General features: G+C 41.6%; 5 protein-coding genes across 5 annotated transcripts; 1 reads left to right on the top strand and 4 right to left on the bottom strand.

The window, feature by feature from the left end:
* Positions 1 to 4,423: 4,423 nt before the first annotated feature.
* Positions 4,424 to 5,860, bottom strand: MELLADRAFT_107522 (uncharacterized protein; the record flags this gene model as incomplete). Its single annotated transcript, XM_007411169.1, has 5 exons — positions 4,424 to 4,635; positions 4,846 to 4,875; positions 4,988 to 5,055; positions 5,334 to 5,428; positions 5,624 to 5,860. 5 exons carry the CDS (start codon positions 5,858 to 5,860, stop codon positions 4,424 to 4,426), a joined length of 642 nt encoding a protein of 213 aa, XP_007411231.1.
* Positions 5,861 to 13,066: 7,206 nt separating this feature from the next.
* MELLADRAFT_87961 (uncharacterized protein) lies at positions 13,067 to 13,390 on the bottom strand (the record flags this gene model as incomplete). The annotated part of the gene is made up of 1 exon (XM_007411168.1): positions 13,067 to 13,390. The coding sequence occupies one exon, from the start codon at positions 13,388 to 13,390 to the stop codon at positions 13,067 to 13,069; it is 324 nt and encodes a 107-aa protein (XP_007411230.1).
* Positions 13,391 to 13,970: 580 nt separating this feature from the next.
* MELLADRAFT_87960 (uncharacterized protein) lies at positions 13,971 to 14,865 on the top strand (the record flags this gene model as incomplete). The annotated part of the gene is made up of 6 exons (XM_007411364.1): positions 13,971 to 14,025; positions 14,109 to 14,177; positions 14,299 to 14,309; positions 14,398 to 14,444; positions 14,656 to 14,715; positions 14,862 to 14,865. The coding sequence occupies 6 exons, from the start codon at positions 13,971 to 13,973 to the stop codon at positions 14,863 to 14,865; spliced, it is 246 nt and encodes an 81-aa protein (XP_007411426.1).
* Positions 14,866 to 15,922: 1,057 nt separating this feature from the next.
* Positions 15,923 to 16,768, bottom strand: MELLADRAFT_56378 (uncharacterized protein; the record flags this gene model as incomplete). The annotated part of the gene is made up of 2 exons (XM_007411167.1): positions 15,923 to 16,156; positions 16,233 to 16,768. 2 exons carry the CDS (start codon positions 16,732 to 16,734, stop codon positions 15,951 to 15,953), a joined length of 708 nt encoding a protein of 235 aa, XP_007411229.1.
* Positions 16,769 to 19,931: 3,163 nt separating this feature from the next.
* On the bottom strand, positions 19,932 to 20,465 carry MELLADRAFT_87958 (uncharacterized protein; the record flags this gene model as incomplete). Its single annotated transcript, XM_007411166.1, has 4 exons — positions 19,932 to 19,935; positions 19,976 to 20,072; positions 20,139 to 20,305; positions 20,383 to 20,465. 4 exons carry the CDS (start codon positions 20,463 to 20,465, stop codon positions 19,932 to 19,934), a joined length of 351 nt encoding a protein of 116 aa, XP_007411228.1.
* Positions 20,466 to 21,021: the final 556 nt, after the last annotated feature.

The raw sequence follows: 21,021 nt of genomic DNA, 5'->3' as shown, positions 1-21,021 counted from the left end.
TGAAATGACCAAACAATGATTAGCAATGAATGAAATATGCATCATGATCAATAGACAAAGGAAAGAAACATAGATCGATGACTCACCTCACGTGCAAGCCAAGCTTTATGTCGGCTGATATATTTTATATTCCATCTTATACCATACCCAGCTATCAGGGATCCCAACGATAAGCCACGTGCTTTCATGATTCTATTGTACTCATTTCTCCAAGAGGATGACCGAGTTATCCTGCGTATGATAAAGTCGAGCTGTAGGAGGAAAATGTAATGAACATTAGTACCTTGAAATGAAGAATTTAAACAAGTAATATTTTGGACAAGGTACTTAGCTTCTCTAAGATGAAGTGAAGCTTGTTAGCTTCTCTGCAATGAGTAGGTGCAACTGAGTCATCAAGAACTCGCATGGGATTGGTTTCATTGTCTTGATCCGCCGTGTCCCAGTCGGCCTCGTCATCCACTGGCGCTTCAGCTAAAGCGCATCCCAATCTATCCATTTCGGTCGTATCTTCATCCACATCTTGAAGGTCGTGTTCAAAGTCGGAGGGTGCTTCGTCTTCGTTTGGAGCAATTGAGACATCAGGAACTTCTAATACCGGGCCATCACCATCAAGAGGATCCGTTGGCTCGTCTTCTTCAACTAGAGTGGCGCACACCGTTGGAAAACAACCACGAACTGCAGTCTTGACCTTGCGAGGAGGAGGAGTCTTGAGGCCTAGGGCACCTAGTCCCGCTCCCACCACAAGCGCAAGCTTGTGGCAGAAGCAGAAGGCGTGCATGGTGTCAGCATCCCACCGGTAGTCAGAATCAACCCCATAACGGTCCAAGAACTGCTGGTGCATTTCTTGGGCCATTGTCTTATTATTTGAACCGGAGTCCGTGGTCTGGCTAAGCAAGTGAGGACAGAGTAATAAAATGATATTAGCATAAATCGATCTCATGGTTCTTTAAGAGAATGTTGTGTGCTCATCTTTGGAGCCAGGTCATTTTTGATTAACACATTGGCCAAAGGCTCGGCCAACCATGCCCCTCGATGCTCCCATGCCACCACTTTGAGAGTCAGGTGTCGTGAAACATATTTCCAAGTCGGATCGATGTAATTAACCGTTGCGCCAATGAATCCATGTCGATTTCCTTTTGAAGTCCATACATCATGTTGCATGCAGAATTTAGAGTCCAGGCCCTGCAACAGAGAAAACAAAGTGAAACATTAGTCAAAGTCAAAAGAAGGAAAGGAAAAGGAGAAAATAAGATAAGTAAAAGGGCAAATAGAAAATACAGGCTCACCTTTAGCTTGTTCACAACTTCTTTTTTCATGGATAAGTTCAGATGTTTAGCCTCTTGCGCGGCCCATTGCCTGCCGTACAGTTTGGCTTCAGGTCGCAAGTATTGGACGCATGCTCGAAGCCAAGGGTCCGCCAGTCTTTGCCAAGGCAAGGATTGCCGGAGAAGCCACGTACACATCCCTTGGTTGAACGTGAGGTTGTCAAATTTTGACGACTTGATTGTAGTCACAAAAGTGTCAATAGGTCCATTTGACTTCTTCTTTTCAGCTTCTTCTCGAGCTCGAACTTCAGCAACGGATGGAGGAACAGAGTGACCCGCCTCACGGGCTTGTCTTCGACCAGGGCAGCCTGTCGACGCTTGACCAGTCTGAGTTGAGCTGTCTCGATGAGCCTTTAGTTTTCCTGTAGGGTTTGTAAAACTGATGCGAACTGGGTTCTTCTCGTCCCGGCTGCAGAATAAGCACGGATAGGCTAAGGGTCGTTTGGTTACATCCTAAGTAACAGTTCTCAGTCTAAGAGTTCTATAATGAGTAATCAGGAAAAGGTACATACATCACTTTGCTTGCTGTGAAAAGGAGATCCAAAATAGGCTAGCAGAGCATCGGTCTTTTCGTATTCCTCAAGGTTGATGTGTTTTTGTTTGCGAACTTTGGTGTTTTCTGTGTCTGAATCTGCTCGGGGAAGATCCTTCGTAACCTGAGCCGAATAAAACTTCAAGTGGGAAGGGTCAGATTGCGATTGAGTTAGATCAAATAATATTGTAAGTATGCTTACTTGGTTTTCCGTGTTGATTGTGGCGGTCTTTCTTTTCTTGCGTGATTTCTTCGCTGGTGGGTAAACCACTTGAGGTGAATCACTTTCATCTTGCGAGGACTCAATTAATGTAGGGTTTGTATCCTTGGTAGTTGATTTAGAAGTTTGAGGTGTCGATTTAGAAGTTTGAGATGGATGGTTGACTCTGCGACGATTATCTGAACTGGTGGGTATCATTCCAGGTGTGGTAACCTTGGTTCGTTGTCTTTGAGGTCGAGTAGGAGTCGCTGGAACAGTGTTCGAAGACGTGATGCTTGACTGGACTTGATGGGGTTGACTGGAGTCTGGAACAACGGATAAACGAAGATACATATATTGGAACATCTGTATAAAGATGCCAACAAATGGCCGACAAGATGGGTTAATCATTATATTAGTGATTGAGATTAATTATGATAGAGAAAATAGGGAAACGAGATGAAATGAAGGAATTGGAAACAATTGGATGGAATTGAGTCGTCCGTTGTGTGAATGGAAGGAACAGCCAAAGGACTGAAGAGGTCACTCAAACTCACTGTCAAATGATTTAGGTATGTCCAACCCCTTGCGTAACAATCAATCTAGATTGGGAGGTGATAGGTGGTGATTGCTTTGCAAAGGAGTCGTACATTGGCTGCTTTGGGAAAGAACTGCCCCTGCCCTGGCCTGTGCGCAACACAGTTACCGTAACGGGTTACGTGGCTGTTGCGTAACTCGAAAAAAATATATCTGTTATCCGTAAGTGCTAACGTAGCTCATAAATAAAAACCCCGGCATGGGTTTCCGTCAACGTAGCTCCAAAGAGGCCCGTTAAGCTAACGGATATCGTAACACATAAAGTTATGTTACCTCTACATTGGCGCTACAAGCAGCGCTGCTGGCTCAGCGTTGACCCTATGGATAGTCATTGCTTGCAACTTATTGTTCTTTGAGATATTTCTACATAACTTCTCTCGGATATGTAATGCTTCATTTCATGTCTGTCAATTACCAATCATGATGTCATCATTTCATATTTCTCTCATTACATATCTATGTGTGCTTAGCAACCTGTCAACTGTGTGATAGCTAGTACTTGTCATTTCACTATATAAACTGCCTGGTACAGCAAAGGAAAGGTGTTCTCTTTTCCTCACCTTTCCTCTTAATCATTACACACTGTTCCAGCTGTTCCATAGTCTCTTAAACTCAACAGCTTGATGGTTTAGTGAGTTCCTAATGCAAATGAATGAATCAAAATGTCATCTTCTCATTTTCAGTAGCTAGAAAGAGACAAGTAAGCCTGTGTATAGCTTTTGACCTCAATTTGTTACAATAATCAGTCATTGATTCAAGATGGGGAACCTTTACAAATGTGAGGAAACATTTAAAGAAAATGATATTTCTGTGTTGAGAGTCCATACAAGTATCTTGGAGGTCATAAGATAAAGGGGGACTCATGATAATTCATTGGCTAGAATTGATCATGCCAAGGTAAATCTGTTCACATCCTTGTCAATATTCATTGCTTGTTATCAGTTTATCAACACACTGTAATTGTGATTTGGTCAAAAGTTGGTTCAGAGAGTATAGATGGATTAAATGGTAAATACATACCTATTCAACTCATTCTTTTCAGGTTTTGCCCTTGCTTGGCCAGATGCACCCACATTTAAGTCCATTTTAGCTTGTTCATAAAAATTATTTTTAAGACTTGTGTAATCTCTCCAGAGTTCTGAGTCAAGCAGTATCATATCTGATTTTTCAAGTGCAGATATCTTGCAATGCAAGTTGAAATGGATTCTAGAAGTTTGTTGAAACATTCAATGAGGCACTTGACAAGGTGCTATCATGATATGTCAAAACCTAAATTTGGAACCCATGAACATAACATTCTTATCTTCATTGACTTATACAACAAGAGTCATCTGCAAAATTATTAAACTGGCCACCACCTACGTGCAATCAGCATACTTATACACATGTATCTTTCCCACTGATGCCACAACATAAAAATCAGTAAAGGGCAAGTAAAGCTGACGCAACATAAAAGAAGACATACTTTTATCCGCACTGACAATACACAGGAAGGGGATGTCTATGACCGCAACAGCTGTAACAGCATCTAAATATTTTTGCAAAACACTTTGCTGTTATACAGCCACAACTTTGACCTATGTGGCATAGGCACTGGATCGTTGCGCGCCAAATCCGGTCGTCTAGTACTTGAGCCCCCAGCTTTAAGTTTTGCAGTGTATTCTAGATAGAGAGTCGGACTTGCAGACTGATCCGCTCTAAATCAGACATTGAACGGCAAGGACCAGGAAGTTTTGTCAGTGTTGTAAACTACTTAAGAAGAGGATCATCCTACCTATAATGTGGTCGATCAGCTTCAAGATGAAGTCCAGAAACAGTACTGGATCTTTCAGCAGCTGAGAGGTCCCAAAACCATACCATCCTATCTTCACCTGCCGTAAGACTATATCCTGTGGGTTTAGATGGACCTCTTTTCATATTCATTTTCTCAGGCATCGGTACCAATTCTCCAGAACTCAAGGTGCTATTGTAGCTCTGTGATCCTACCACAAATGAATAGATAGTAGATAGATGAGCAGGGTATTTGGGTGCCTCCGGATCAATAAAGAAATGTGAATAAGTCAAGAACCATGCAGTCTCTGAATTGACTCATTGAGTAGGTGATGCTTGATTTATTGAGATATTGAAGTAGATGTTGATGAGTCAATTGGGGGGATATGATAACAGTCTGGGTGAAAGAGTGTTGCACATACCATATCTAACACCCAGCACTGCATACAGGACTTCACCGTAGCCCAACATGGTTTATTAGTTATGGTAGATAAAATAACAAGAACTATGTAACTCATTGACCAAAATCCATGCAAGTCTTGATTACACATTCAAAGTACTCACTCCCTGTGGTGACACAAAGGTCTTGTGACATGAACCTCACATCAAAAATTCCTGCTTCACATGCTCTGCTGGAGTTGTAGTTGATCAATCAATGACCAGACACAAAACATTTGAGTTTGAGTGTGATTACATCCAAAATATGGCACCTTGATTGATCAAGCCTTAGAATGAACCCTGACATAGATACAGTAGAAATTGGGTCTGTCAGAAAGTGGGGTTTAAGAAAATCTACATTTCTTGTGAGGTGTGTTACAGGTAAGGTGCACAAGACTGACCTCAGGATTATTGTTTTTGAATGTCAAGCACTGTCCTACCATATAACTAGAGAACACAGATCCCTACATACGGTGACATATGGACCTGTATCCTATGGCTGTTACTGGCAAAAGCCTTTAAGTGTCTGACAATTCTACCAAATCTAGGGGAAGCCATAAATCCCATCTGTTTTCAAATCTGATCAGTGGGATCAAACACCCAGTCCAATGGCGTGCTCCAAATGAAATTTCAAAAAGCTTGCTCCAGAATAAAAAAAATCATTGTTGACAAACTGAAAATTCATGTGCAACTTTTTTGGTTTTTCAATGATGATTTTATTAGTTATGCAGCAAACTGTTTTTAATCTCATTTGGAGCACACCTCACCCAACCATGATGATGAGTGTTTTCTTTTCCCCTTCTCCTCGTTTCCTGTCTTCATCTTCTTATCCTCTTTCTTCTCTGTCTCCTTCCCTTCCTTACTCCTCTTGTCCTTCTTCCCTTCCAACCTATCCAGTGCCAGCTGATACAATTCAACTCCTTCCTCAAACTCCTTGCATTGTCTGCCTTCCCAGAGGGCACCAAATCTACCAGACAATCTATCAATACCCTTGTACATCCCGATTTGACAATGTGAAGGATTCCTAAGAAAATTCTCACTCCCTTTGGTCTTCTTCAATCAATGAACCAACCAACTTTATTCTATCCATCAACCTTGATTCCTCTCCCAATCCATCCTCTGAAGACTCCTCTGAAGAAGTCATCCTCTTGGGCTTCTGTTCATACAGAAACCACTCTTCTTCACTTGACCATGTCCAAGTTGACAGGGTCTTCTACCATGCCTGTTCCCAAATCAGCCTCCTCCATTCCACCTCAATCACCTTTGGTCATCTGTCCTTTTACAGTGCCGTTGAGTACTTCTTTGGCTCAAATGCCAGTTGATTTCACTTGGGTGGAATCTTGGACCATTTTTTGTGAACCCTCTGGAGGTGGGATTCTGGCCTCCTGTGAGCCTACTAGCGTCTGTTAGGCTAGTAGAGTCAATAAAAGAGTTGTAGAAGGTCTGATAATTTCTACCAAAGTTGTGTAGATCAATATCTACTAGTATGAATGGGTATAGACTTGGGTGTAAGAGCTTTACTTGCAATAAACAAGTAAAGACTACAGTTAGTTGACCTTCAAACAAAGGCTTTAGTCAAGGGATTTTGGGTTAATTATTGTCTTTACAATAATTAAATATAAGAGCAACTGACGCGCAGTTCTCAATCCTAAATTGATACTCTTCTTATTCAAAGAAAGGTCAAAGAAGGTGGTGTTAAAGTCTATTATGACACCGGGAACTTTACACTCTGACTAATAGAGATTTCCCCGTAGATTTAGAGTTTCTTATATCAGATGAATCCCAAATCTGATATGAGCAATACTCAAGGACTACTTCCTTACAAGTAATTCCACCAAATGGATATTACTAGAAATACTGATTATAGCGTCTAATCAGAAACAAAGTTGAATGAGCACACAGAATAAGCAACAAGACACAAGGTTTGAGGTTCAAGGTTCGTAGAATCAGGCCTTTAAAGTTTGGTAATTGAGAAGCAAAGTTTAAAGGTTCTAGGAAGATGAATAAAAGCAAAGTTGTGTAGTTGTTGAATAATAATGTGATGATTTTCCTCTTCTCAATTTGGTTGGATTTCCAGGGTTTATATAGTCTGAACCTTGGAAATCTTTGGACTACAAGTGCGCACAAATTGTGGTTCTATGGTTAGTTTAATTACAGTAAGACAGTTACTATTGGATTATAAGTATACTTCACTTGTTACATATGCGTTACGGCTGTGAAATATATGTAGCTTTGGTTTGTATCAAAGTTATGTATCTTCACACCCTTTGGTGTAAGTTCTGCACATGTTACATATGCTAAATCATATGTAACTTGACTCTTGAAACTGAGCCTTGAGTTGTGATTGCTATTTTTAAGGTTTTTATTATAATACGTCGCCCATTGGTACTCTGGTTTAGTACTCAGGGCTGACACCTCCTCCCTTTTTTTGTCTTCTATTGGATTTTCCTTACACCTTTGCCACCTCTGTTCTCTTCTTCTCTTCTGCTTGTTTAATACCTTGTAACATATGAGATGATTTATAATTGAGTTGTCCTTTTTTGTTTTATGCTGTTACCACATTCAGTAAATTATGTTATGATTCCTTTTTGAAGAGAATGAGATGAAGAAGAATTGCAAATAGTGTCCATCCATTTTTTTATATGTTTCACTGCAAAGATAATGTATTTCTCTGAGGTTAAAAATGATTATATTTAATGCACAAAACAATTAATAATGCAGACTTAATGCAGACTTAATGCACTTTTAATCATTTTTCACCTTGGAGAAATACATTACCTTTGCAGTGTTTCAAAGTAAAGCTCTGAATGAGGACTTGTAAGACACCCAGAGTGCAGAATATGGAAGGGATTAGTGTGTTGGAGTGAAGAGAGGAAAACATTGGGTATCTCCGTTCACCACTTTGTACTCAATTACCCTGTGACAGGTGTACACAAGCTGTCAATGTTGAGTCCTTCCTAGGAGGACCCCAGAAAGTGCTGAGTAATCATACCGACAAAACAATGGTTTCGGATACCATCACCTTGTGAAACCGTCTAGCACGGTATCAGACTGGTGACATGTGCAAAAGATGCGCACAGATACAGGCTATCAGATGACACACATCTGAGACTCCTAACATGTCTGGTGGCTGCGCAAATGTGCATTTTCTAACTTTTTTCCCTGAGGCTCATGTAGTATTAATACCATGTTGGGCCGGGTACCTACATGTGTATATTTTGGGTATTACACATGGTACATAATAAGAAGTATATGTAATCAATAGCCCTGGGTCAGGGGCATCTTTTGGAACTCAAGAAATTGTCTCAACTTACCTGTACTCAAGAAAAAAACCCAATCAACGTGCGGCCTGGGCCGGTATGACAAATTGTTGGTATGATCACTCAGCGCTTTGTGTGGTCCTTTCCTAGAGCTATGACCCAGCCCTGGCCCTGATCACCTGAAGCGGCCCAACGGTATTTGAATAGTAAACAGTCCACGCCCTAGGATACCTTAGCCTAATGTGATGAGAGTCCCAAAAGCCTTGAGGGTGTGATGGGTGGCCTTGCCCAGCCGGGTGCCTCCCCTTTTCCTAAAAGAAAGATCAATTGACAATGATCATCTCAACTCACTGTAGTCACATGTGAGATTTCAAATCATAATAAACCTTTGATTTTATAAACAAACTTACTTTAATAGAATACAGTCAAACCCACACAATTGAATAAATTGGGTGGAAGGCTTTTGCTATGCATTTTGACAGGTTATGCAATTCCATTGTCATATTTGGCAGTAAAAAGCATCAAGATTTAGGATTTTTTCTATGCAGTATCACGGGTTATGCAGTTGCACGGGTATGCATTTGCGCAGGTCAGACTGTATACATACATCATAGAAACTTCCTTTATAGTCACAATGCCATCTTCAAACGCACCTTCCACCCATTTATCTTTGCAATTACTCTGTGCAGCGCATTCTTCAAACACTGATCCTCCGGCCACTCCCACCACCAGTAGTATAGCCCTTTCTGATTCTATCTCCAAAGTCAACTTGGAAGCCACCGCTACAGCACAATAGTCGTGGGTGTGGCAGTATTTCATCCAGCAACAGATCAAAGGTACCATGAAGAATGTCTGCCAAGCAAAGCAAGGCTTTATCAATACTGTCACCGCAATTGAAGAAAATCATGATGCCCCTATTGTGGTTTGCAACAAAGCAATTGCCATTGACAAAAACAGTAGTACAAAGTTCATGATCAGACACCTCCAATGTTGCCACCATATTGAGGTACCTGTCGTCACCAATCAACTCAACATGGCAGCTTATTTTAATGATGGCAGAATTGCAGAAGTAGGCAGCGTCATTTTTGTGTCAGCCCTGAGCCCTATGACTAGTACCAAAGGGCTGTAATAAATAAGTATAAAAGAATAAAAATAATACTTAAAACTCATGGCACAGTTTCAAGAGTTAATTACATGTGTAATTACATATAGTTACATATAAAATTTCATATGTAAACACATGTAAATCTGAAGAAGAGGTTTCACTGAGTAAGAGCGCCTTTCACAAGTGCACATCACATGATCAACACAAGAGTTACACATGGACATAATCAAATAATGATTAAACAATTAAAATTATGATTACGTACAATAAACAAGTATGTAATCAAACCACAAGTTGTGCTTGAGGGATTTTCAGTGTTTTGAGTATATAAAGAGCTCTCTGACCCTCCAGGACAATCCATCATCATCATTACTTTTAGCTAAATTATCAATAACAGCATGAAATTCCTCTTTTCTTAGGCATTGTATATTTCTCTATTTGATTCAACTCATTGTTGATTGTTGAAGGTCTTTTGAATACTTCCCTAATTTTGTCAGGAGGTGATCCTTGCACTACTGTTCAATTCATTAAGGGAAATCAATAACTTGAGAAACTCTAAATTCACGGGATCCATCTCTAGTAGGGCGTGATACAAGATTCAGTGCACCACTGAGTCTCTGTATCCTCGCGTTTGTCAAACAACCAACAAGGTTATTGTGAAGCTTGCTTCTCTATGCTTGTTCTACCACATGAGGGAGACTAATCCTTCTATCTTGGACAGCATCCTACTGGTTGTGGTTTGGGGGTGGTCTTGGGGGCAAGGGGATGTGAGGTATAGTTCAAACTATATCTTCCTTTCCCTCTCGACAAGAGAACAGCGCCTGAGAACATAGACTTCTCAACCCAGGCTGGTGGGCGGGCTCAAAAAATTAGATTCTATGAGATATCTGGGGGAGATCTTGTAGGATCTTCAAGGTGCGGTGAGGAAGGGACAGATGTGATTGAGTAGAGAGTTGAAACCTTGACTCTCTCACTCCACATCCTTGGCTTACCACCCTGTGACAGTACAGTCAGGCATGTCACATACAAGCCTTCCTGCCCGCACCAGAAGCTCTCTCCTGCTACATAGAGATGGAAAAACAGAGTACCTCCGCAAGCTCAGGGAACTCTAACAAGTTCCTCTGTGTTCAGAGTTTAAAGAACTTTTAATATCACTAGGTGATATTTCCTTTGATTAACAAACTCTAGAGCACAGTGTTGTTGGCTTGGGCACAAAACTAGACTGTAGTTTCTACTCTTATTCCTGCTAGAAGACTCCTGTCTTGCATTAATTCCCGGATTTGTATCCAAAACCCTTTGTTCAAAGGTCAATTAATTGAAGTCGGTGCTGGTTTTATCCCACTACTTCATTAATAATTGTGTTTAGAACCTTGAACAAAGTTCTCACGCGCTTAATAAACATAGTTTGTGAAGCAAACCTTATTCTCTAGTGAGTTACAAGCCCAAAAGACACTAGCACCTCACATTTTGTATCTGATGTTTACTTTTGTTTGATTATCATCTTTTTTTGTCTTTTTTTACCTTCCAAGGTTTTTCAATCAACCAAATCTCAAGGATGCTCTGATTCAACTGGTAGTCAATCAAGAGCTCCCAATTTCCTTACCGAATTTCTCAAGTTCTGAGAACTCCTCACCATGGTTAAACCTTCTACACCATCCCTTTCATTGAAACAACCCACTGTCTCCAAAAGAATTTTATGTAAGTATTGGTTGATTTGACTCTGAGGTGCTGTCATCAATGTTTTTTCATCTGTCCCACACATCAGTATCACTTGTGAAGGTTGGCCTTCATCCAGCAGCACTGCAATGCTTGGTGTCACTGCTCATTGGATTGACAATGAATTCAACATGCACAGCTTCATACTTGCCTTAAAACCAATTCATGGACCTCACACCGGAGCCAATCTTGCAGCACTTATGAAATATAATCTGGACAAGTTCAACCTTTCTAACAATACTTGTTTAATCAACACAGATAATGCCTCAAACAACACCACTATGGGTTGAAACCTTCAGACAATCATTCCCACCTTAAGTTTTGATGCCTCTGAGAGAATCCATGGCACCGCCAACATATTCACCTCGGATTACAAAATCTGAGGTATTCTCGGATGCAAAACCTAGGACAGAAGCTTCCCGAGGTTTTGATCCGAGGTAATTCTCAGGGCAAAAAAATCCCTCAGGCAAAAACCTCGGACAAGGTCTGTCCAAGGATTTGCCTCTGATGATGCCTTGGATTTCTCAACCCGAGGCATCTATGCTGGCAGTGTGGATGTGTTGCACATGTCATTAATCTTGTTGCAAAATCTGGCATGGCTGTCTTTGATTGAAAGACTGATCCTCCTATGATCAACACCCTTGATCCCCAATATCCTAATCAACCTCCTGTTCCTCTTTTCATCAAGTCAACCCCCATTATTCAATCAGGAGCATCCTAAATCCTATCTGCTTTTTCCACAAGCAAGTCAAGAACTGTGCCCAGCTCAAAGCCACCCTTGACAATACCGTACAGGGTTGCACTAAGCTCAAACGTACAGCTGCTTTGATCCACAAAGTCTCCACTTGGTGTTCTTTGACTCATGCTTGCCTTGAACAATATGTCAAACTTCAGCCGGTGATCCATTACATCTGCAAGGTATATCCCACTCTTGAGTATTTTTTATTTGATGATGATGAGTGGCTCCTTGTTGAGAAGGTTGTGCAGTTTTTGGCTCCTCTTGCTCATGTCATAAGGGAGATCAAAGGTCACAGATATCCAACCTTGTCGGCTGTGATGCCTTACTACCAATGGCTTGTGGAACAACTCAAAGCAGTGAGTCTTTTTTCTCTTTCATATCTTCTGTTATTTCATCTTTAACTTACATGTTTTGGATTGCTTGTATCATAGGCCTGGCACAACTCCAACTGCAAGGAGTTAAAAATTTGTATAATGTCAATGATGAAAAAAATCATACATTGTCAAGAAGCTTCTCAGAAGGAAGCAGTGTATATGTGTGCTGCTATACTTGATCCTTGTCTCAAAGCCAATGTGGTCAAAGCTTCAACCATGGATTCTCTTGGTGTGAAACATGAATATTTAGTCAAGTATTTCACAAAGCAAGCCAAAAGGTTCATACCCCCTTGTGATCCTGACATCAAGATTGTCAAACCTCAAGAAGAAAGTCTCAACCTTGATTGACCTCAACACTTCATTAAGTGCCACAAGCACCTGTGGCACCTGTACCTACTGACATGTAAGTCGAAAATACAGTGTACCGTACGATTGAGCAACAAGCCTAGTCCCTGCAGGCAGAGCAATCAGAAGCTCTGGAGAAGTATCTTTTGACGTCACAAGTCATATTTTACAAGATTTTTTCAACTTTTTGAGCACCAAACATTCAATGTACACCTTCTCCTTCCTTACGCTGAGTTTGAAGAATTTCAACTTCGCTCACAAAAAATCAAGTCCCCAGAGCGCTCCAAGTGCTTCAGAGCGCTCTGTGCGGTGTCATATCCAGAGTACGTAGAGCACTTTCAGATGTCTCCAGAGCGCTCTGATGCTCTCCAGAGCGCTCTGATACTCCTCGCTATGCTGAGGACCTCTTGCTCTAAGCCACACCAGTAGCTGCCTGAAAGACCATGACAGGTCAACCAATACCTCTAAGTCACCTCACATCTCATACTCACCTGCTTGATTCATCTGCTCGCATCAACTCAAGAACTTATGTCGACATCTCAAGCAAGAATTGAATCACACAAGGACCAATCTCACAGTCCAACCTCACACGAAGCAATCAATTACTGACGAGTCTCTCTTTCAAAGATTCATTCTTTCTCAACCAAAAAGCCTGTAACCTTCTTTTCAATCAACTTCCCCCTCATCACCATCATCAACTTGGCCCATATTACGATCTCCATCAAAATCATCATCTTCAAGTTCATACAATTGATCAGCATCATCATTCACGTCTAGATCGAGAAGGCCCAAGTTGAGTTCATCAACTTCAGTCTCATCGAGAGGAGCTGAATCTACAATCTCTGATTCAGTACCTGCTTTCCACCTCAACCGGCTTTCTCGCAACAAAGCCTCCCAACGAAGTTTGATCAACTCCTCATCTCCTTCAGACAGTTGACTGTAAACCTTGGTTTGATTGATCAATATCTTCATCTTCACATTCCAGTCCATACACAATCGAGCTTGCCTTAGGCTGTCCCGTGCGCAAATTGCTGTAAGGACCTTCTTGCTAATGTCCAAACGTTCTGTTGCTGTTGCTGAAGTCAAACAAACAACACCAGCTAACCATTGGTTCGCCACAGTTTCTGTATCATTGTCTTCAAAGACAAGAAATCCAGGTTTGTTCATCATTCGTTTATCAATGTAGTTTCAGAACTGACCTTCGGATTCTATTGCGGTTTCCAAGACTGAATATTTATCTTGTAGCTCCAGAGCCCATTTAACCAATTGCCTACATTCGCGACCAACCCGGCATAGCTCATCTTGAGAATGATTCAGCTCCAGATAGGCTTGGATTCCATCTCGAGTGTCTGGATCTTCTGCCCAAGCTTCACCTGGATGGGTGAGCTGACCTATGTCCCAAAAGTGGTTGGTCAGGGGCAACTTACTGATATCCTCGAACACCGGGCACTCGATTGGCTGAGGCGATGGAAACTGGACATTGAACTTCTCCACATTCCGGGAGAAGATATTGTATTTGTCTCTCAAAACTTTTTGTTTGTCTCTTAGATGTTTTTTAGACCTTTGTTGCATGCGTGTACCTGTTAATATATGTAGTCTGAGATCTGAGATGCCTATGGTTGATAGTAATGAAAATTTAAAATACCTTCTCGTTCATCATTTTTTCTTTGACTTTTGAATACGTCCACTTTTGCACCGTACAGCTTAGTTTTTGATACTTGTACCCTAATGAGCAGACGGCCCTTGGCTGCTGTAAAGGGACCAAGAGGAATAAGAAGTCAGCTAGAATATGGATTAAATGAGCTTGACCACAGTGTACTTGATGCGCCAGGCATATCTTGCTAGTGATCTCCTCCGAGTTCATCAACCAATTCGTCGATTTGTGCATTGATGATAAGCAATGTCTCAGGTAAGTGGCCTATTTTACGCTTCTCAGCCACTGTTCGAAGGCCTCTGCGCTTGGCTCGCAAAGCTTTCAATTTGTTGCTAAAGTATAGAAACCAGAATCAGAGTCAGGCATAGCCAAGACAGCTCATTGTCCAAGGTAAAGGTTTTCTCAACTCAGCCTCGCGATGTTGTTCTTCCAACTCCACCAAGCGATTGAGTTTTTGATTCAACGCCTTTGAATCTTCAATAACCAAGGCACGCAGTTGACTTTCTCTCTGCTTAGTCCACTGGTTTTTAAAATAATCCATTGTATATCTAGTGTTTTTCCTTTGCAACAGATTCAACTTCTGAATGCTCTGTACATTGAGCTTCTTACTAGATTCCACCCGCGCCATCAACCAGGTTACTGACGAAAGTAACGATTCTATGTAAGTGTATAGTCGTGACAAAGAAACATAATGGTATTACGCACTAGATCGCCTGCGTTTACCCTCGTTAGTGTGGCGTGTTCGCAAAGCTAAAGCACAAAGCCTGTGTGCTTTTGTCAAATATCTCAGTGCACCAACTAATGAAGCTAGGCTAGCCCAAACTCTCTCCAACCCTTCTCCGTCAGGCAGTCCCCAGTTGTCATTCAATCTGGGGTTATATTTCAATTGGCAAGCCCATTGATGAACATAAGAATGAAATACACTGGTGCCAAATTTCAACTTTCCAGCCGTTCGCTCTTGCAAGAAAAACTCTCGCTGAATATTTCAAAACGGTTAGGCAGGCATATTTCCTGAAAAATAAATGAACACTGACCTTGATTATACTTTTCTCCATATTACAACCTATATCGTATAGGATGCCAAATATAGGCACATCCCCCACACTACTTATAGTAGTTTGTAAAATCCAGTTAAGCATTGCAAGTGGGTAATAGCCGCTACAGTAATTGAAACCATCAGAACACCTCATAAATATACAGATAAAAGAGTATCAATTAGTCATACCGTTCTCCTGACTGTACTATGTTGATGAACTTGAGTAATATGTCATGGCGACAAGCCATTCCCATTAATCCCGTCTCATCGCAACCACGCCAAGTCTGGCCGCCTCGAGCATCATTTGCGGCTGTATGCTGAGCGCTGCAAGGGTCCTATGGAGAGGCGAAAGGATCAATCACCAAGTCGAGTCTTGAGTATTCTTGTAGATCTCTCACCACCACATCATCTACAGGTTTGCCAGTGTTGGTTCGCGGGTTTGTACCTTCCATCTTCCTTTTCCAAGTTAAAACTTGGACTGGCAAGAGAAAAAGAGATGGTACTATCCCTGTATCACCTCGCCACGCCGCACTTGCCGCAAGATGGCGACATTGTTGAAAGTTCGCATCGAGGCATATGATGTGATACGGTTCATGTTTGGTAGTTTCCCAGGAACCTTAGGACCGAAACAACTAGGACACTTCCCAGCTAGATCATCCATAGGTGTCAAACGGAGAGCTGATGACAACATTACTTCCTCCATACGTAGCATTTCTCGATATGCATCAACTGCTGAAGAAAAGCATTGGCGCAAGTCTCGGGTCTGTAAGAATAATGCTCTAAACGTCAGATAGAGATGGATATGTAGATAATCAAAATGAGCTCACTTGTTCTGTACCGGGTACTTGAAATAGAGGATTTCAAGGATCTAAGTATTCATCCATTGTATCGGTGAATGCGCTCAGCCGAACACTTGAATACTTCCACAATGTATGGTGGAAGCGAAGCAAGCGAATCGAGAACGCGGTCCTTGGAACCACGGGCTTGGAACCCATGTAGCCAAGACGTATCAGTCGCACCAAGTCTGAGGTGCAATCACACACCTCCACGGAAAGCTTCTTTCGACCTGCACATGCAAGTACATCAAAGCATCAAACTATGTATGTATTCACTTGAAGTATGAAGGAAAATTTGGCTCTTACTTGTGAAATCTACTGCATTTACCACAACTGTTTGTTTTTGCCAATTTTTGCATTTATAGGTGGAGTTAAAGTCTTGATTCCACAAAACTGGATCACACCATTGATACGTTTGACGGCTACAGGGCATGAAAGCTAGAAATACTTTAGGTAAGACGGCTTGCCAGTGAGCCTCTTCTCTAAGGGTTCGTTCCTGGTATGTCGGATCTCGATAGTAGTCCCTTCGATTGGCAACAACCCGTTGTCCTTCGCCATCACTAGAATCAGCTGGATCATTTCCTTGATCCATTGCGAGGTCGTCATATATAGGTCCATTGTGAGTTTCAGGGGGTTCGGGGGGTTCGGGGGCCGGAGGTTGGTTTATTGCCGCAAGAGCTTGTTGTGCTGCTTCGACCTCCCGTTTCTGTTGGGCTGCAAAATGCTGCGCTGCCACCCCCTGAATCGTTGGGGGTTCCTTCTTTGCTCGCTTTTTTGGCATCGGGATGATTTCACCAGGTAAGACCATTGTGGATGAATCTATGTAGAGTGGAAAATTGAACAAATTGATTGAAAATCTCAGTCGCGAATATTATAACAAGTTATTCTCAGATAGTCAAATAAGATAGAGTTGAACTATTGGATGGGCTAGCCAAAGTTACTATGTAACAACCCTTGGCAAGCACAAACGACTCAGTCTCAAAACGGACAGATAACCCCAAAAAAGCAGGGTCTGTGCACGCAAACGCTTGCTGACACGCTTGATGTGTTTTGATTCCACTTAAGATGAAGTCCTTTCCCCTTTCCCTGTTTGCCGTTGTTAGATACATATTCTCACTCACTCGGATCAAAAAAGGGCTAGCTAACTGCTATCAGCTAATTATTTTTGGTGAGAACTGAAATTCGATTAACAAAAACTCAGACGTATACAATCTATGAGAAATTAACTTGTTGTTGTGGTGTTGTACACAAGTTAGAGCATAGAAACATAAGGGTACATCCAAGTATCATTATATTTAAAGATGAGCTCACAATAGGACCAGAAGACTTGCTTTGCCACATGTCTAAATGGTTAGAAAGAGAATTTTGAGAACTAAGCAAACATGAATTTTTCTATCTCAAATCTGTGTTTCCAGAGTGAAGATGAGGAGTATGCAAAAAAACTCAATAATGAAACTTGTTCAAAATTCCATGAAGCACAATATACCTCGCGAGTGTTGCCAAATTCCCTCAAATCTAAACACTTTGGGTGGTTTTTGTGCGTGTTTGTGAGATACAGACATGGTTTTTCAGATTGAAATTGTGTTTTGAAGATGAAGACAAGGAGCTACCAGAGAAAGTCAATAATGATCTTGTTGAGCATAGAAAGGAGCATAATATACCCCGCGATGGGCGCCAAATTGCCTCATCGTCAATCACTTTGAGTGGCTTTTGTGCAGGTTTGTGAGAGATATGCACATTTTTCAATCTCGAATCTGTGTTTCCAGAGTGAAGATGAGGAGTTAGCAAAAAATTCAATAATGAATCTTGTTCAGCATTAGGAGGAGCATAATTTACCTTGCTAGTGTTGCCAAATTGCCTCATCTTCAACCTCCCTGAAGGAATTGTTTGCTTATTTCTGGTGCAAATTCACAAAAGCACGAGTTTTTCAACATTTGACACTCTCATGAGATTTGAATCAAATATAAGCACCAAAGCTACTCAAAGTGTTTGAAGATGGAGCAAATTGGCAACACTCGCGAGGTAAAATCAGTTGAGCCGACAATTGCTTATCTTCACACTTTGACGTTTCTTTTTCAATGAAAGTGATGAGGTTTGACGTTATTGTACACGGTCAGTATCACCTGTGGCTACCCGCCCCTTCGGATACTGGCCGATAGGAAACGGGTCATTCCTATCGGCGACAAGCCGAAGCCTCCCCTTCCGACACGCCGACGCCGCCGACGCGTCGGCTTCACAACGACAACAACACAAGTTCACACCTAAATTTGAACATCGCCAACATTCACTACCACTCAAACATAGTATTAGCATACTATCAACACATAGAACAGCTGCACACAACACTATCCAACGCTCCAACATGTTGTTACATATGAAGCTGTCACACTTGTGTGATTTCCAGTCACACGGTGTGATTTAAGATCACACTTGTGTGAATTTGGGTTGAACTTGTGAATTCACGGTTTTTGGCGGCACGTGGACAACCCTTTGTCACACATGTGTAATTCGTGGTCACACATGTGTGATCTTGAGTCACACCAGTGTGACCAATTTGGGTTGAACTTGTGAAATTACGGGTTTTGGTTGCACTTGGACAACCCCTTTTCACACATGTGTGACCATAAATCACATCCTGGTCACACATGTGTGATCCATGATCACACATGCGTAGCTAACAATCACACATGTGTGATTTTCCCTCGGGCTATAGACTGTAAATCACATCCCGGTCACACATGTGTGATTTTCCCTCGGGCTATAGACTGTAAATCACATACACACATGTGTGATTTTCCCTCGGGCTATAGACTGTAAATCACATCCCGGTCACACATGCGTAGCTAACAATCACACATGTGTGATTTTCCCTTGGGCTATAGACTGTAAATCACATACATATACGTGTAATTTCAGTTAACACTTCCGTCAATCAGAGTCACACGTGTGTGAATTCTAGTGACACATGCGTGACCTTTCAGTGTTTGTAACAAACTTTTGTGCATTCACCTCATGGCACGTCACAAGACTTTTAAATTTCAAAATGTTTAGCTATTTATATTATCATCATCCACAATACCCTCCCATTCATCATCCTCTTCATCATCATGTATGAAGAGCTGATCTACCATCTCCTCCCCAACATCATCTTCATCTTCCCCGTGAAGCATATTCTGCTCAAAAACTTCCAGCTCATCCAGATCTGTTGCTTCTATATGTTTAGCATTGATAATATCTTCCAAAATTGATTGACCCCTACCCACCAAAGCTTTCCAGCGCTGAATCAATGTATCAATTTCTTGCTCCGTTGTCATCGTGTGATGATAAGTCCTTTTTAGTAACTCCACAATATTTCCATCCCACGTCATCCATGTTCCATAATGTTTTTGACAAAGGTTGCTGTGAAGCGCTCTCAAAACCCCCAAATTCATCTCCCAAACATCCTTCGAGATGCGCTGACCAGGCTGAACTAATTCAATTAGCTGCTTTCCACCTTCTTCAGGATCATAATCTTCAAATTCAAGGTTATCATCAGACAATACACAAGCACATATCATCATGAAGCTGGACTTACCCCTACTACACAAAGCCAGTAAACCATCGAATTTTGATTCCATATTCAGTGCTTGATGAACCATCTGCTGAGCCTCCCTTCCAATGCGTCTCAGCTCTTCACGAAAACTCCGCTGTTGCAAAAACGCTTGTATGCCTTCAATAGTTTTTTCATCCACAGCCCATCTCTCCGTGGGATGTGTAAGCGCACCTACATTCCAGAAATTATCCTCAAAAGGGAGTCTCTTGGCTTCATCAAGGGACGGACAAGCCATCCGGCTGACAGGGCGAATATGGTTGTATAGTGAGACTTGATCTTGATATGAAGTCCATTTGCGTTTGAACATCAACTGTTTCTTTGTCATTAGAGTTTTCATACCCTGTTGAGCTTTCGTTCCTGCAGTGATCAAATATGAAAATTCAATCATCAATCCCACCCCCGAAAAAAAGCAACTAACTGAACCCAAAAAACCAAATAAAAATTACCTTCAGCGTACTTATCCCACTTCTTTTGAGCCTCTACAATACCCACTTTGGCTTCATATAGCTTCATCTTCGCAAGGCGCACACGTATTAGAGCCTCCGCTTTTTTACCTTTAAGATAAAAAAAGGATTTTTCAGCACAAGCCAAAATTGCATTAGGAAATAAATGGTACTCACCAGTTGATGCACGAAGCCGGCGGAATTCCGGACTTCCCAACTCTTCTGTCACATCAGCAATAGACTTCTCCAGTTCAACAATGGACGCTGGTAAGGTCAGTGATGATTCAACTTCATCATCCGTCCAATTTCTTCGGCGTTTCCTTCGCAGTCGTCGGAGTTCGTCACTATATTGTAGGAATAACATTATGATCAGACTACATTCTTTGAAGGACCACATTTAACAAAGTAATCAATAACTTACTGGGCATCTTTCACCTCCGCCTCGAGGTCCAGTAGCTCCACCAACCGATCCTCTAGTTCCTGCTGAGCATTACCATCCGCCATTGCAGCAAGTTGCAACTGTCTTTGCCGATCCCACATGTCCGAGAAATACACCCATGTATACGAGTCATCTTGAGTCTCTAGCTTTTCGAGAGTCTCAGATGCAACATCCAACCGCTGTTCAGCTGTCTTCAGCTTCACCTCAATTGACCGCACTAGAGATATGAATTGAAATTGAAATTGAGCTAAGGATGTTTATTAAAGATAAAGATTGTGTAAACATACCGGCATTCCTGCATCGCATATCATTGCAATGAATCGACTTCAAATCAATCATATCCACTCGATGTTGTTTTGTCGAGCATCGACAAGGAGCTATAAGGGGATCAAGGTCTGACCAATCCCGCTCTAAACCCTCGCCATCTGACAAACCCCAACCCTTGTTCAACCTGGGATTATATTTAAGTTGACAAGTCCACTCGTGAGCATAAGCGTGAAAGGCACTAGTTGCAAATCTGATATCTCCCCGTGCCACCTCTGCTTCAAAATATTTATGCTATCAAATGAAGCAATCTTCAGAGTGCGTTAAAAAAAACGCAGGAAACAAAGTCAAATACCT

Source organism: Melampsora larici-populina (assembly GCF_000204055.1).
Source record: "Melampsora larici-populina 98AG31 unplaced genomic scaffold MELLAscaffold_24, whole genome shotgun sequence".
NCBI classification, from domain to species: Eukaryota; Fungi; Basidiomycota; class Pucciniomycetes; order Pucciniales; family Melampsoraceae; genus Melampsora; species Melampsora laricis-populina.
Note: the sequence above shows the minus strand (reverse complement) of the source record. Positions and strands in the feature narration are given on the sequence as shown.